We start from the raw sequence: 16,746 nt of genomic DNA, 5'->3' as shown, positions 1-16,746 counted from the left end.
ATATTACTAAGGGGCAGTACTGTATTTTATAAGAATTAATTAAGATATTGATGAATGAGATCTAGTTACGATCTGAATATTTTTAAAGCTTTTGAGACAGGATCAGTCATGAGAGTTGTGAAAGTCAGTTTTATGTCAAAGAAAACATCAAGAATATTTTGCAGTGTCAGTTATCTCTTGTTTGACATTTCTTACTTTGTGGTTGTTGGGTCCTCCTTCATTTTGTTTCAAATATCGTAGCATCATTTGCAAACCTCTGAAATTCACAATTCTCAATTAGATTTTGTTTGTCTTTGAAAACGAAATGACGAAATATTGTGTCTCCAGGTTACAAAAGACTCCTAAAAATATACTCGTTTCAATTCAAACATAAACTAGTAGTAAACAAAAAAGTAAATGTGACTTTTCAATTATTTACAGTGTTTCATTTAAAACTTATTCATTTTCATATGGAAAATCGAAAGTTTTGTTGTAGAATTGATAAAATTCCGAAGTATCTTGACTTGTCAGTTTTCATTGAACTTCAGGTGAGTCAGTCAAGTAATTCATAAAATGCAAATTTGTGATTCGGTGATTCAATTCCATTCTTTATTCTGACGTTTGTTAATATTTCCTCCTATTGAAAATGACTTCAATAAATGAATGGGCTGTTCAAATTTGTCATTCATTCAACCACAAGTTTGTTCATCAGCTGTTCATCAGGGATTTCCTAGAAATAATTTCGGTTTGTTCCATTGTTAACGAATTTGAATTTATAAATGTTTTCCTATCCATGTTTGATAAGAGTGTTATTCAAATATTAGTCCAGAAAACTTTGTGCTATCTCCTTTCCTTTATCAATGTTATGCAACAAATATTCATTCATTCATAATAGGAACCTATTCATGAATTTTTATAAGGTGATGTACATGGACTGGTCAATATTTTTTTACATAATGCTTTATTTTGTGAAGTAGGATAATCCTGGGATACATACATTTAAACTGATTATATTTACAAGTAATAGTTGAAAGACTTGAAACACAAATATAATAACAGTAAGAATGTAAAAAGCTTTTCATAATTTAGTTTTTCATATGTGTTCAATTGATAGTAATTTCTCTGGATGAATTTTGAAAATGTTTAAAACGTAGAATTGTTTACTTCAGTTGAGAGGTTCATCCCTCGATAAATAATGTTTGCATTGAGTTTTTATTTCATTCAAACTATATGGAAATTATTCTCTTTTCTGGTGGGGTAAGTTAGGATAATAATATAATTATTAAATGAAGTGAGATAATAAGGGCCCAAATTTTCCAATATTTTATGTATGAGCACTATTGTCATGACAAAAAATATTAGCCACATTATGTCCATTCTAAATTCTCATCATTGAATCAGTTGGCATTTAGTTGTGTGCATTGTAGTTTTTGTGAAGTCTGTGAAAAATCCAATAAATTCAGTAAGGTAGAACAGTAATCAAACACGTGAGCAGAAAACATATTTTTGGTAGTTTTTTAAATATGTAATCACAATGACATTCTAGAGATATTGAAATTCATTAACTAATTCCCACCTTCAGTTTTGATAAGGTAAGTACTCATATCCGACATTTAATTTGTGTTTCATACTGGAGATCATTGCTTTTGTTTTATTTGCTTTCAGTTAAAATGCATTTATTCTTAGAAATAATGACTGGAATTATTTCAAAACTTTATTTATTATCATTAATGATTCCTTAATATCATTGCCTTAAAATGATACTAGTGTATTATTAGCAAATATATTGTGAAAATCATAACACTACACAAAATGTTTACCATTAAAATAAATTATTGATGGAAGAGGTTCTAAAACACTGCCTTGAGGTACTTCTACATAATTATTAAGTTCATTTGAATACACACTTTGTATTTTACATATCTATGATCTATTTCAACACATTACAATGAATACCATAATAGTGTAGTTTTTTGAGTAATATTTCTCTACCAGTGGTTTCAAAGACTCTTTAAATCAAGAAATACTGCAACTACATACTTAAGTGCCCTGATCTACTTTTTGTTTCCCTCTTGATATTAACTATCAGTTGTGAAGCCATGTCATAAGAATTGATTTTATGTCGAACCAATTACTGATTACATCAGTTATTAATTAATTCGCTTCAAAATATTCTAATAATTGTCGATATACAATAATTTTCAATGTTTTTTTCAGTCCCTTCTTCGGTGAAGAATTCCAGTTCGAAGTCCCCAGGAACTTTCGTTTCGTGTCGATATACGTGTTTGACAGAGACAGACACTTGAAGCAGGACAAGGTGCTTGGTAAAGTCGCTATAAGACGCGAACAACTAGCCTCCTATAACAACAAGGACCACTGGTTTCCCATAAAAGCCGTGGACGCAGACTCAGAGGTGCAAGGCAAGGCAAACATCGAGATCAAATTCGAGCCAGAATTGAATAAAAACAGTTCGTCGTGTGGTTACGGCGCTACCAGGAGACTCCTCGTCAAAGTTGTTGGCTGCTTGGACCTCACCTTGAAGAACGGTTCCTGCGATTCTTATGCTTTGGTGTGTGTGACTTATACGAACGGCAAACGTATTTCTAAACGAACGAGAGTGAGGAAAAAAACTACTTCCCCGCAATTCGATGAGGTTTTCACATTTCACAGTAGCGAGGGGGGTAAAGATATTATGTGCGAAGGAGACTCTGAAATTTGCGAATTGCAAGTGTCCATTTGGCATGATACTCCGGGTATAAGTGATGATGTTTTTTTGGGGGAGGTCCGCGTGCAGCTCAGGGGGATGCAGCAACAGAATTCGGCACACAGGAGTGCGTGGTAAGTTCGAAATTCATAATTTTATGATGTATTCACTCAATGGAAAATTATTTATTTTGGAGAGAACTGTGTTGAGGAAATATTTTGTGTGGTTTTTCTATTTTGAGTACATTGTTTCCAAAATGGGAAGAAACAAATATATTTATAAAGTCTCTTGTTAGTTATGGAAACATGTCAAATCATCCACAGATGATTTAATAAAATATTTTTTATGAAATAACTACTCCTATGATTATGTGTGCTGACTAGTATTGAAATACAGTGTGCCTCAGTAAGTTGGAACTATATTGACAGAAATATATTTATAGATTGATGGATAACAATTATGGGAAGATCAGGTGGCCAGTATACTTTGTATAAAGTACTTCAACCTGTTATTGTTCTTGAGCAAAGAAAAATATTGACACATTTTCAATATGCACATACTTATTTCCATATAGAAGTAAACATACTGAGTACAATACTAATTACAAATGATCAAGAAGTTGACCTAGTAATATGGCTGTATACAAATCTAGGCTTAAACAACAGAAGAATATCGTTAAGCAAAAAAAATATCAAGTAGTTACTTTTCCACTAAAAGTGGCAATGCCAGTGACAAAACTAAAGAAACGTGGAATATAGTAAACAACGAGTTGGGAATAAAAAGAAAGTGTTATGCTAATAATGTTATCACTCTCCATCATGACTCAGTTGTGGCTGAACACCCTCCTGCATTTTGCAAATTCTTCTAAAACTGCTATTTCCACACACTTAGGTCAAAATCTAACATTACCTTGTGCAACCAGTACAAATATTAATATTGTACACTCAATTGAGAACGGACCATATACTGAAGCTGAAATTCATGCTGCATTGAGATTAATGAAAAATAAAAATCTGATTGGATCAGGGGACCTGTCAATACCAGTTGTTAAGAAATATTTGATCTTATTGTATCTCCCCTAACTTATCTAATGAATCAATCCTATATGCTAGGCTACTTTCCAGAAGAGTTCAAGAAAGCCTCAGTCATTCCTCTTTTTAAAAAAGGAAATAGAAATGACCTGAATAAATACCGACAAATTTCCATTACTTTCTTCTCTTTCGAAAGTGTATGAAACAGTGGTGGCTACTAGAATAGTGAATTAGTTAGAGTCAAATAATATACTATGTAATAATCAACATGGATTTAGAAAATATCGTTCCATAGAAACCACTGCCAATGATTATCTCAATAACATATATTCCGAAGTTGATGCCAATAATTTTGTAATTAATATTTTTTTTGATCTGTCAATAGAATTTGACACTGTTTCACCAGATTTTCTATATATAAAGTTAGAGAGGCTTGGGTTTCCACATAAAATTTTGACTTGGATAAAATCATATATGAGTGGTTGGCATTTGACAGTCAAATATAACAATATCGTGTTCAAGGAACATGATGTGACATTGGGAGTTCCTCAGGGATCAGTACTGGGACCTTTAATCTTTGTGGTATTTGTTAATGATCTTTCAGAACATGTTGACAATTGCCACATAACTATGTTTGCAGATGATTCCACAATGACAATCACTGGGTCTACACTAGAAGATGTATTAACAAGAGTCAATGAGGTTATTGATGTATTTGGAAAAGAAAGTTTTTGCCTTTTACTTCTCCATCTTGATACAAAAAATGTGGGAATCTTCCAAAAAAAAAGGAAGGAAACAATCAATTTCAAAAATTAACCCTAAACAAAAATGTGTAGATCATGCAAAGAAGTAACTTTCAAAAACAGACTGGATGAGAAAGCACTTTCGAAACGGCTGTTTTCATATAAACATTGAATTACACGGAAGAAAAATAATTTCAAAATACTTAAATACTTTTATATGAACGCTGAATTATACGAAAAACACTTCATTCTATTCCGTTTGTATTCCAAACATTCGTAATGGGGTCGAATCAGATATACTTGGTCAGAATGTAACACAAAAACTTGCTATTCAGAATTTTCAGTGAAAAACTCTTCTACGCTATAATGCAGTCGGTTGTATAATAGTTCGTTTATAGCCTTGTCCATTATTGCTGATATCTTCAATATAATGTGGCAGGTGATTATACATGTTTCCTCCATTATAAATTATAGAATTCTCTACTAGAGAGTAAGTATTCAGTTCTGTTCTGACCATTTTCACTGCTCAACAACCTGAAGCTAATTTCTTATTAAGACCTATAACTTGTTTCTCAAACCTTAGCTTAGGTGTTTATTTAATTTTTGAATTGATCCCTTTGTGTTACATATGTATATGTGTGTGTGTATATATAGATATATGTGATGTGTTGTTTTTCCGGGTGTTCATCCGTTGTGTACTATTCGATAGTCAACGTTTTGCCATCATCTCAGATGGCATTATCAAGACGAGTTACTGCTTCGCTTCGACCTCTCGTAGCTTCGACCTCTCGCTTCGACCTTCGACTCGTCTTGATAATGCCATCTGAAATGATGGCGAAACGTCGACTATCGAATAGTACACAACGGATGAACACCCGGAAAAACAACACATCATATTCTACCATCCGTGAAAACCTACATTGTAATATAGATATATGTGTACATACATAAATGTATTTCTAAACTTTGTTAACAAGAATTCTGTTCTTTGGACAATAAAGTTCTTTCTCTTTCTCTCTCTCAAGCAAACTCCTTGAAACATAGTATCAGTACAGCAATCGATCGAGCCATTCGGCAGACTCAAATTAAAAATTTTACATCTAAACGATCTCAAACTAGTTTTTGTGTTATTCAACTTCGAATGATTTCAATCACACCAACTTTTTACTATTTTGATATCATTCAAGATTGTTTCTCAAAGCTTGCTTAGATTGTTGCTTTTCCATAATATAATAGTGCCACCTGCAAAACTGTGAATTTTCGTGTAGAGCGGCACAACCTAAAGATAGGCAACCCTTCATACGACCTTGGGGTCAGTAACTTTCCATCGTAATAGAGGATTTTTCTTTGATATATCAGAACCCCCTCAAATGAGTCAGAATTTGGCTAGGGTCATGGTAACATGAGTTTTTAATAATAATAATAATATCTTTATTCGTCTTGAGAAACACAAGGTTTATAGACATGTCAAAACCAATGGCGCAATTAAAATCAGGCTATATACATCTTAAGATTCCACAATCAATGGTGGTCATGAATTGAGAAAAAAAATACGAAGACATACTCATTAAAACAAATCAACATACTCATTAAAACAAATTACATTACATGATTGAATTTGAGAATTAGATGGTAATCATAAGGTTGAAAAAATTATATTGAGATCATCAAGAATATCAAGATCGTTAAGAATTTCAGTACAAACATTTGATTTAAATTACAATACACATACATATTAGTCAACTGGGAACACACCTATTATATAGGTGTCCACATCGAAGGCATCTCTATTCAATTGGACACTTCCATAAAATTCATTGATATCATACAGAGGATTTTCAGTTAAGAAAAACTTAAAATACTTAAATCTTAATGAGTATATAACTCACTTCCTTGAGGCCAATCGCAGGTGAGCAAATTTATAATGTTACGTTTGTATTTAACTTACTTCGAATCGCAAGTAAGCCTTGAGAAAATAGCTACTTCCAAATATGTTCTCAAATGTCAAAACTTCATCTCCGAATGACAGTTAATTTTAAAATATATAGTTTGTAAGGAAAAACAAGAATGAAAACATGGACTCTGAAAGTGAAAACTAGTAGGCCCCATCAGAAATTTATAATGTGGCGAAGAAATTGATATTTTTTTCATAAATTCAATTAACAGTAGTTGGTAGAATACGAGACCAGAGTTCTGGATTCAAATCCCATTAACGACGAGTACTTTTTGATTTTTTTCATTTTATGGGAAGTTTTTTGAATGATTTTTTTGAGTTACTTCCTGTTATAAAATGTTATGATATTACTCTCATTCAGAATATCCTTGACAAATGGATCTTATTTTGAAATATATCCTGAGCAAAATTATAGTATTTTATTTGAAGGTGATTGACAATGTTTCATGATGAATTTCACTAGTTCGGACTTCCATTGTCTACTATATTCGGGTGATGTCATCACCCGAAGACGATTGTAGATACTAACAATCGAAACGTCGTGAACTAACGTGACTTGGAATCTCTCCACTTTTTATTTTTTATTTTCTTCTCTTTATTTTTATTTATTCAATTGTTCTATTTTTACTTGTATTTTACTTCACTATTATTTTATTTAAGGTTTATTTTGGTTAATATAATTGTTATTTTCAGCTATTCATTTTCAATTCTTCCTTTTTTAGTTGTTTTAGGGATTTAAAATCATTTTATATAGTAGACAATGGAAGTCCGAACTAGTGAAATTTATAGTATTTTACTCGTGAGAAATGGTCATTATTCGCTAAAATTCTTTATGGCGCCTGCCTTTGGCTCACGTCATCAAACTTCATTCTCACGAGTATGACCACATTTCTCGCTCTTCAAATAATATGCTATTATCAGCAATTGATATTATGACAAACATCAAACTGTGAAAATCTAAAATTTTATTTTGACAATGTTGGATATAATTTATATTCTATTGAAAGCCCTTTCTACAAGAAAAATGCTGTGTCTCGACGCGCGTTTCGCGCAGGAACCGATTGTTCAAAATTGGTTCAAGGGCATAAACTCTGTAAGGGAGTTAGAATGAAAATATTTTTATGTTTTTTTTTCAGCTAAAGACAGAGGACCAATCTCGTCGGCGGTCGACATCGAAGCTTGGCTTTGCAACTGACCGCTCTGGGGATCCTGATTTATCTTTGATATTCGAGGATTGAGTTCTATGCCGTTCTCATAGATCGAGTCTTCGTGAGGGCAGATGTCATTGCCCTTACTAACTTGTCGTTTGAAGACAGTTGAGTCTAGCAATGCATTTGTGGTTCAGATTAGCGTCACTGATGAGACCTATGGAAGGTTGGAACCGTCTGTGTTTGGGCTCTAGTTCACAACTAGTTGCTTTGCAGTGAAATCTGCAGTGAAAGACAGGACCCATCTAGTCGGCGATAGATGTAGAAACTTGGCTTTGCAACTGACCGCCTTGGCGAGCTTCGTTTATCTTTGATATTTGTGGATTGAGTTCTCTCTCGATCCCGTCGATGGCATCTTCGTAAGGAAAGATATCGTCCAACTTATTTATTTCTTCTATGTTGAGAAGTCATCTTTTTGTATTTGCACTTTTCCGTTCTAGGTATATTTAGTTTATTATTTGATTTTTTGGAATACCTTGAAATTGTGCCCACAATATTTATATCAACTTTCATACAGTATTTAAATTTTTTTAAATATAAGGTAGTTTTTAAAGGAGTTGTCAAGGAAAATTGAACAAAAACGCTCGATTTTGAAAGTGCGCCTGAACTTTTAAATGTGGAATTTAAATTAAAAATTCCGTTTTTCATCTTCAAAAAGTCAGCCACCAAACAATATTTGCCCTAAACTTGAAATTTTGTCTTAAAATAGAAATTTGGACCTCAATAGTAAAATTTGCATCTTAAACGTGAATTTAGACCCTTTAACGTGAAATTTGGCTGAATAAGTTGAAATTGTGCCTTAAAACTTGAATTCTGCATCTTCAACATGAAGTTTGATCTTTCAACTGATGGACCTTCAACTTCTAAATTTGGCCTTTCAATTTTAAATTTGCCCTTGAGTTTGAAAACAGTACCTTTGTGGCCGTTCAACTTGAAAATTTAGTTTTCAACTTGAAATTTGTCCCTTGAAATTTGGCCCTTAAGCATGAAATTTGGCCATTTAGCATGAACTTTGGCCATTTAGCATGAAATTTGACACTCCAACTTGAAATTTCTCTCTTTAACATGAAATTTGACCCTTCAATTTGAAATTCGGCCCTTTAATTTGAAATTTGGCCCTTTAATTTGAAATTTGGCCCTTTAATTTAAAATTTGGCCCTTTGATTTGAAATTTGGCCCTTTGACTTGAAATTTGACTCTTTACCTTGGAATTTGTCTTTTTATCTTCAAATTTGTCCGTTTAACATGAAATTTGACCTTCATACTTGAACTTTAGCACTCAAATTTGAATTGTAACCTTTGAATTTAAACTATTGCCCGAAAAATGGACCTCCCATTTGCAAAATGTGTTCTTCATACTCAAAATGATTGTACTTCGAAATTTGGCCTCAAAACTTGATATTAGGTTTTTGTGAATTATTTGATCTTTGATTAATTCGCGGTATTTGAACTTTAAAATTCGTCATTTAAAATTTGAAATTGGTCGATGAAATCTGAAATTCGGTGTAAGTACGAATTTTAAATTTAAGCAATCGAAATGAAAACTTGACATTTGAGCTTTAAACCCGATATTCAACTTTTATATTTAAAATTAGACTCTTATTAATAATATCTTTTAAATATTCTTGAAAAATGTCCTTCAAACTGTGAATTTGAAATAGAAATTCGGTATTCACATTAAGAATTTGTTCACAAATCTCATAATACGACTTTTAAATTATGAAATTATACCTATAAACTCCAGTTTCATTTAGGTTGTCCGACTGAGAATTTAACGTCATAACCCAAAATAATCATAAATTTCGAAATTGAAAATTTTCGATATTATTAAACATATCGCTGAAATCGAATATAGGAATAAAACAAAGCTGCAGTCACCGGCTGTAAGACCTGATTGGGTTTATGGTGTAGGAAGCTCCGTGGGAGTTTTAAAAGGTAGTCGAGAGAGGAAACACAAACTTTATTCCACGAATGAATACCAGCGAAATCATTAATATTCCGGTGCAAAACCCAACGCTTAACGACCCTCCATTACCTTCTAAGAATCGTTTGAAAACAACATCAAATACGAATTTAAATTATTTTCCCATTATCCGCTAGTTGTTCAAAAGTAAAACTCGTAAAAAGTGTCGTAACCGAAAACGAGTCGGAAAAATCACACAATTATAAAAATTTCTCTCAAACAATGTTCGTATATGAAAGACACAATGAGAATCACATTGTCTTTTGTCTTGCACAAGGTTAAAGTGGACTATGCTAACGATTCAACAATACTATTATGAATTATTAATAAAGATCACTTTGAACAATCATTTTGGCGTCGATTGAATACAAATGAGCGCTAATTGTTCTTTTTATTTTCGTATTTTTTTTTTCGTGGGCGGGCCTCTCACGGTATACGTCTCCATTGTTAATTATTCCCTTCTTGAATACTGATGTCGCGTTTTGTGTGTACATCAGGCGGGATGTTTTTTTTTTTTCGACGGCACTCCTTTGAATTATAACTGCGTTGCAGTAAGTGCATGTGGCGGTAATAATAGTAATAAAGTGCTTTGAGTTTCGATCCGATATCCGAGCTAAAATGTCCGTTTTCCGAAATAGCACTTTAAATAAACTCGATTCAAATGATTAATTCTTCAATATCTTCTAGTTCATTGGAGAATCTTGATATTGCCATGCTCAATGGCGTTACATTTAGGGACCAGCGACGTAACATTAGTAAAACTAGTGAATAATCAGTAAATTGCAAAATAGATTTATCTCATTCAAATTTATTCAGAATGAGCAAGTCTTGAAAGTCACTGGAAATTTCCTGAGAGTTTCAACTCTTTTTTAAATGGATCAGTGAATGAATTCAACAAATGTGGTAGTCGGATTTATCATAAAATTCCAAATATTTGTACTGTAAGCGATTAATATTTTATAGTCAAAAGAAAGAGCAGTATAAGTTTTATCTAATTTCTAGTGAATAGACAAAATTGATGGGCAAAAAAACAATATTCTGAGTTCTGCATTTTTTGCTCGATTAGTTATGCATTCATTAGTCAAAAAGCCACTGAAAATTTCAGTTCTGAAATATTGGTTAATAGCCTCTTGTGCTATTCTTGTAAAAAAGTTAGCGAAAGCATTTGAAACATTAGTTTTATCTTCAACGATGTCATCAATGGCTTCTGTTATTTCAAAGCTTCTTGGCCTTTTTCCGTTTCATTTCTAACTAAATGTCAGATTAATTCTTATTTCTGATGGTTGCTTAAAATGTCTAGTTTTTCTGTAGTATACCCAATGTTTAGATTTTGTAAATAATTAGTTTTTAATTTGTCTCAAATTTAGATAGTTTGACCATCATTAGAATTGCACGACAACCAAAATAAATTCTTGAATCTCTTGTTTTTAATCAAAAGTTTTTGAACTGAAGCTTTTTTTACCATAAGGTGACATAATGGATTTATCAGATATCTCATACTTTCATATATTTAAACAGTAAACGACAATGACAGGTACAGCTTGTTAAATCTAGGAAGAGACTTGAGAATTTTATTTTCTCTCTCTCTCTCTCTCTCTCTCTCTCTCTCGCGCGCGCGCGCGCGCTCCCATAGTCTTCTAACAAACGCACATCTAGTGGGCGGGATCATAACGAAATTCAGAAAGCTCTTCCTACATTTGACAAGCTGTACATTCAATAATATTTAAGGGTCAACTCATAACGCAACTGTTTTTTTTTCCTATATTTTATTCCTGAAGATATCTCAGTTTATTTTTTTAATGTTGACTGAGAGTATATCGAAAAAACATATGAAAATACATCTATTGATATGAACTGGTTCGAAATTATATGAAAATCATAATTTTCCTCCATACTATATATATTTTTTTTGTTGGAAACATTTCAATATCAATGAAAGTCTTGAACTCCATTCATTTCTGAAACCTGACTTATATTCACGAAGTGTTTTTCATCTTATAATGTTAGTTCAATTCATTAAATTTCACTTCATGAATCTGAAATCAAAAATACCCCATTTACAGTAATAATTACCGTCCATTGTTCAATGCTTGAGAAACTAGTTCAGCTCCTCAAAGGATAATAAAAGTTATTTCCATAATTGGTGAAAGTTTTCCCATAGTGAGTCTTGTCTGAAATTAGTTCATGTGGAGTTGTTTATTATCTTTTCAGGTATGAATGAATGACTTCCATTAAAAATGTATTCCAATATTGTTAATTTTTACATCGAAATTACTGTATTTTATATGTGTGTCAGGCCTGGGATTTTACCTCAATCATTCAGATTGAATTTTTGATATCAACATAATTTCCTATTAGTAATTAATCGTTTGAATGGAATATAATAATTTTTTAAATTTATACCAATTTAACGCAGTTAGTCTAAAATGTATGCACCAGTAAAAAACTGGTGAATGAACGGAAAACTCTTCTTTCAAATCCATCTCTATATATTTATTCAGCATATTCAACAGTCTTACCACTCGGAAAAAATACTTATCTTTAGTCGGACATTGTGTTCCAAAACTCTTTACGATGACCTTCATATGATTTATTATAGAGTGGATATCAAATGGAAAATTAATTATGTGTTTTTGTTTATTCCATTCAGGTACTACCTGCAACCAAGATCTGGAAAAAACCGCCTGTTTCTTACCCACTCTACTCCCCCAGGTACTCGACTCTCGGGCGACAACTCTCTTGGTTCCCTGCGGCTTCAAATACAGTACACTGAAGACAGGGTATTCCCAGCTTCTGTGTATGATAACCTGAAGAACCTCCTGCTGCAGAGTACCTACATACAAGTGAGTTATCTTTTATAAAAAAATTGTAACATTTACAAGCCTATTTGACGCTAGTGTGCTTGTGGTTTCACTACGAACAGGTCATTTTTGATATTTAAGATGCGTTAGTATAAAGTATGAAATAATTTCTCACTATAGGGGTAATATTTTGTTTTTTCAAAATCTACCCGTTTTGCCAGACTTAATTATCTTTATAATTGAGTTTTGACCAAAAATGCCAATATTTTACCTGTTTTCCTAGAAGTAATATTGTATTGTATTTGTTTTTTTGAAATTAGTTGTTTAATGTTTTATCCAATTAGGTTTTGTAATTATTTATTGTTATATAAGCGACATTGTAGAATAGTTTGATACACCCGTCCAACTGATAAAGCTTCCAAGAAACGAAACGCGTCTTAAATAAAATTTATTGAGAAAATTCTGTAATTATTATCTTGGATAGTGCTATTGATTTTCATTAAGAAACGGGTCAGTGTATGCATAGGTCCAAACCCATGCGTACACTGACCCGTGAAATCCAAATTTCATTTTGAGATTGAATTTTGAATTTATTTATTGAATTAGGATTCAATAATGGTTGAAAATAATTTCAGTGGAATAATTTTGTTGCATTTTCTGTTTCACATGTTAATATATTTTTTTCTTGTCAACCTGCAGGATGATATATCACTATTACTGTGACTGGATTAATAAATCTTTTATTATTTCAGCCAATTACAGCAACCTCAGTATATGTCTTAGGGGAAATCGTGAACAAGATGGACATAGCCCAGCCATTGGTCAGGATATTTTTGCACTACGAGAAAATTGTACCGATAATTGGGGCGCTGGCTAATGTGGAAATTTCGAATGTAACGTAAGTATTTTTGAAATAATAATTTTGAAATAATAATGAAATTCCTATGTTTTTCCGTTCTTACTTTAAGGACAGTTCAGTCCAACAATGCATTTGTGGTTTTCAGTCTAGCACCACTAAAGAGGCTTATAGTGGGTCAAAACAGTGTTGTTTGTTGTTTGATCACAGATGCTTTGTTTTCGAAGGGTTTCAAAGATATTATTTGGTAAAAATAGCAAAAATGAGTGTTCATATCCATGTGTTATAAAAAGAGCATCTCAAAATTCAGTTTTTTTCAAAAGCCTGAATGCATACATACTACAAACTTTTTCATGACATAATCTTGAAAAAATCTCAATATATTCAAGACCAAATTTGTCTCACATGGTGACTGGAATCCCTCCCAATAGCATAGCACATATTGTTCAATTTATCAACTTTAAAAGTGTGATGAAATTTATGTTTTATTTTTATTTTCACCCGATGTGAAATTCTATTTATAAGTACAAAAAAAACTGATATCCGTCATCTTTTAATAACCTCATACATTATGTTTTGTGAATGTCTTGTGTTTGGCTAAATGCGCCTTACGAAAGCAAAGGCCAAGAAAACCTAGAGAGAGAGAGAGAGACTCTATTGTGTTAAATAAATGATTGTGTCAGAATGGGCTGATGTTTACTCGTCAATATACTTTGCAATCCTTGTAGAAAAAAATATATCCTAATGGTATGTATTAGATAATTGCACAAAAGTAATTTCTACTCCCTGTTCAATGTGCATATGCATTTCCTGATGAATTTTCACAGTGGAACAGAAATAATGGCCTGCCAGTTTTTTGTTATAAATGAAATTGTGTTCATGAATTATCTTCAAAAAATATTTTTTTATGATTTCTGCCTATTAATAATTTATTTATTTATTATCCAAACAGGCTATTTCAGCCTGATTACTTGGATAAATAAGGTGAATTACAGATATTTACATAAAAATATCGTCTATATTATACTCTACCTATTAGTCAATGCCCAGAATTGTAGGAGATGAACTGAGTCTAAAATTGTGGGGATGTGGAAAATCAGTCTCAAATACTTGTATTCAATATGCAGTCTAAAACATTTTTACGATAAAGTGCTGGGGGTGAGGTCCAGCCTAAATCAATCAAAGTGTTGAAATTATTAGCTAATTTGAGAATGTAAACAAGTGGTGCCCTTGCCCTATTCTTGATATATTGAACATGAGGGTAGAACGTGTACGTTGAGGAGGAATGTTAAATGGAATCGCATTGAGAATTTCTGATAAGTTAATTTTATTATTTATTATTTTGTGCAGAAATATCATACAGTTCAAGCTCTTCGTTGTTCCAGAGATAATATTTAAATTCCGATCTCAACTGATATGTTCTTATGGTATTATAATCAGGCCACACATGATATTTTTTCAAGTATAAATGTCTTAGTAATTTATTTTGGACCTTTTCCAATTCATATAGATACTTTTAATATTCCCCGAACCAAATAATAGAAGCAAATTCTAGTTTAGGCCTTACTAAAGAATAGTATAGTAGCTTAATCGTATGTATACTCGAAAATCAGTTTCCACAGGTTTATTGAAGAGGTAATTTCATATTTGCTTCTTTGTGAGACAATAACATGGAACACAAGTACTCGAACTGATTGATTTTGGAATTGAGTACATTGATAGTTATTAGGAATAATAGGATGTTTTGCTGGCTTACATCATATAGACCACTTTTATTGATCTGATTGCAACCTTCATCATAGGAGTCATATATTACAACAAAGCAATCAGGATCTTATAAATAATAATAATGATAATTGTGATTTATTGAACAAAATTACAATTTTGCTCAACTGGCTATCGACTGAAGTCCTTGTGTCCCTGTAACAAAATTGCTTTGAAATTACATAGCTTATTTTACAATATTGCAAAAAAAAGTTATATGAATATAAAAAAGAACAAACAAAACAATGTCATGGATAAAGTTGTATTAATTTTTCTAACAGTGTTTCTGTTGGGTGTCGATGTCGTACTCTTGCATGGGGGCTTCTTGTCACAGCATACTTTCTAATGATTCCTACATTGTCGTCTTTTCTAGCAAACTTCTGAGTAAGTGGCGGTAGTCTTTCCTCAATAGGGATAATACCAGTGAGTTGGTACAGCAGAGGGTTTGGAGGGTTGTGTTTGGGGTTATTGGGATGCCTTGATCTTGTTATTTTCCTGATAGCTGTTTTTACAGATATTTTAATTGTTTTCAAGGCCCTTTGTTTGATATTGAGAAACACTGGGTGCGAGTATTCAATAAGTGGACGACAGATTAGTTTATATATTCGGCTTTCTGTTGATATGCTTGCACCTGCTCCCGGGTTTGTCAAACTTGTGAAATGTGCGGCTTTTGCAATCACTTTTTTTTTTGTTATTGACGTGGTCGTTGAAATTTAGTCTGGAATCAAGCTTAACACCTAGGTAATTGACTGTCGATTCTTACAAAATATTGAAAAAATCATGGAATTCAAAAACAGTTTCGCTGAGTTTACAGATTAGACTGTATATCTTCGTGTGAAAATAAATACATACAATTTTTCTGATTTTGTGACTAGTCTGACAATGTTGTATATGCATGTTATATGGGTATGTTATTTTTAATGATTAATGAATTCTGCTCTGAACATTCCAACTATTTCATCATTGCAATTTTAACAATTTTTTTTACTACAGGGATCCCACCACTATATTCCGAGGCAACACGTTGGTGTCGAAAATGATGGACGAAGCGATGCGCCTGATAGGCATCCAGTACCTACACAAGACGCTGCGGCCCACGCTTGAACTCATCGTCAATGAGCACAAGCCCTGTGAAATAGACCCGACGAGGGTAAGGGACGCTAACACCATAGCCACCAACCTGGCCAACCTCAAGCACTACATCCAGAAGATTTTTGACGCAATCACGCAAAGCGCTGTGCATTGCCCGGCGCTGATGTGTCAGATTTTTCATAATCTTAAAGAGTGCGCGATGCGCCACTTTCCCGAGGACAAGGGCGTGCGATATTCCGTCATCTCGGGGTTCATTTTCCTGAGGTTCTTTGCTCCCGCCATTCTGGGGCCTAAGTTGTTTGATCTGACAACTCAACCGGTGGTGAGTTATAATTTTTTGTGGTGGTATTTAAAATTACATATTTCGTGGAAAAAAATTTATGTATTATTTCCCATAGATCTTATAGGTAGCGTCTTCGTAAGGTAAGATGTCGCCCGTACTTCTTACTCAACAAAGTAGATAAAGAAGAGAAAAGAGAAGTTAGTCTGTATTTATCAATTTTTTTTGGAGTTCCTTTCTTATTCAAAGGAATTACTGATAGTAGTCACCAGCAAAAAATCCTTGTATTTACCTCCAGCAAATGTGCTCGATAAATATTTTATTATTTTCTTCATAAAACAGGAATTTTCTAAGAGAGTCAAGGGGTAAGA

The 16,746-nt window shown here is 32.7% G+C and overlaps 1 protein-coding gene across 1 annotated transcript in view; it reads left to right on the top strand.

The window, feature by feature from the left end:
- The window catches only part of RasGAP1 (Ras GTPase activating protein 1), a 30,627-nt gene that overhangs the window by 2,821 nt on the left and 11,060 nt on the right, over positions 1 to 16,746 (top strand). Inside the window, exons 3-6 of the mRNA XM_074184354.1 lie at positions 2,197 to 2,817; positions 12,233 to 12,425; positions 13,136 to 13,281; positions 15,997 to 16,417. Of these exons, the coding sequence (XP_074040455.1) occupies positions 2,197 to 2,817; positions 12,233 to 12,425; positions 13,136 to 13,281; positions 15,997 to 16,417 (1,381 nt within the window). The remainder of the gene's footprint in view (positions 1 to 2,196; positions 2,818 to 12,232; positions 12,426 to 13,135; positions 13,282 to 15,996; positions 16,418 to 16,746) is intronic.

This window comes from Leptinotarsa decemlineata, unplaced genomic scaffold (genome assembly GCF_025532065.1).
Source record: "Leptinotarsa decemlineata unplaced genomic scaffold, Ldec_3_MD MMD2_tig00026354_RagTag_RagTag, whole genome shotgun sequence".
NCBI lineage: Eukaryota > Metazoa > Arthropoda > Insecta > Coleoptera > Chrysomelidae > Leptinotarsa > Leptinotarsa decemlineata.
The sequence above is the reverse complement of the archived record's forward strand: the minus strand, read 5'-3'. Positions and strand labels throughout refer to the sequence as shown.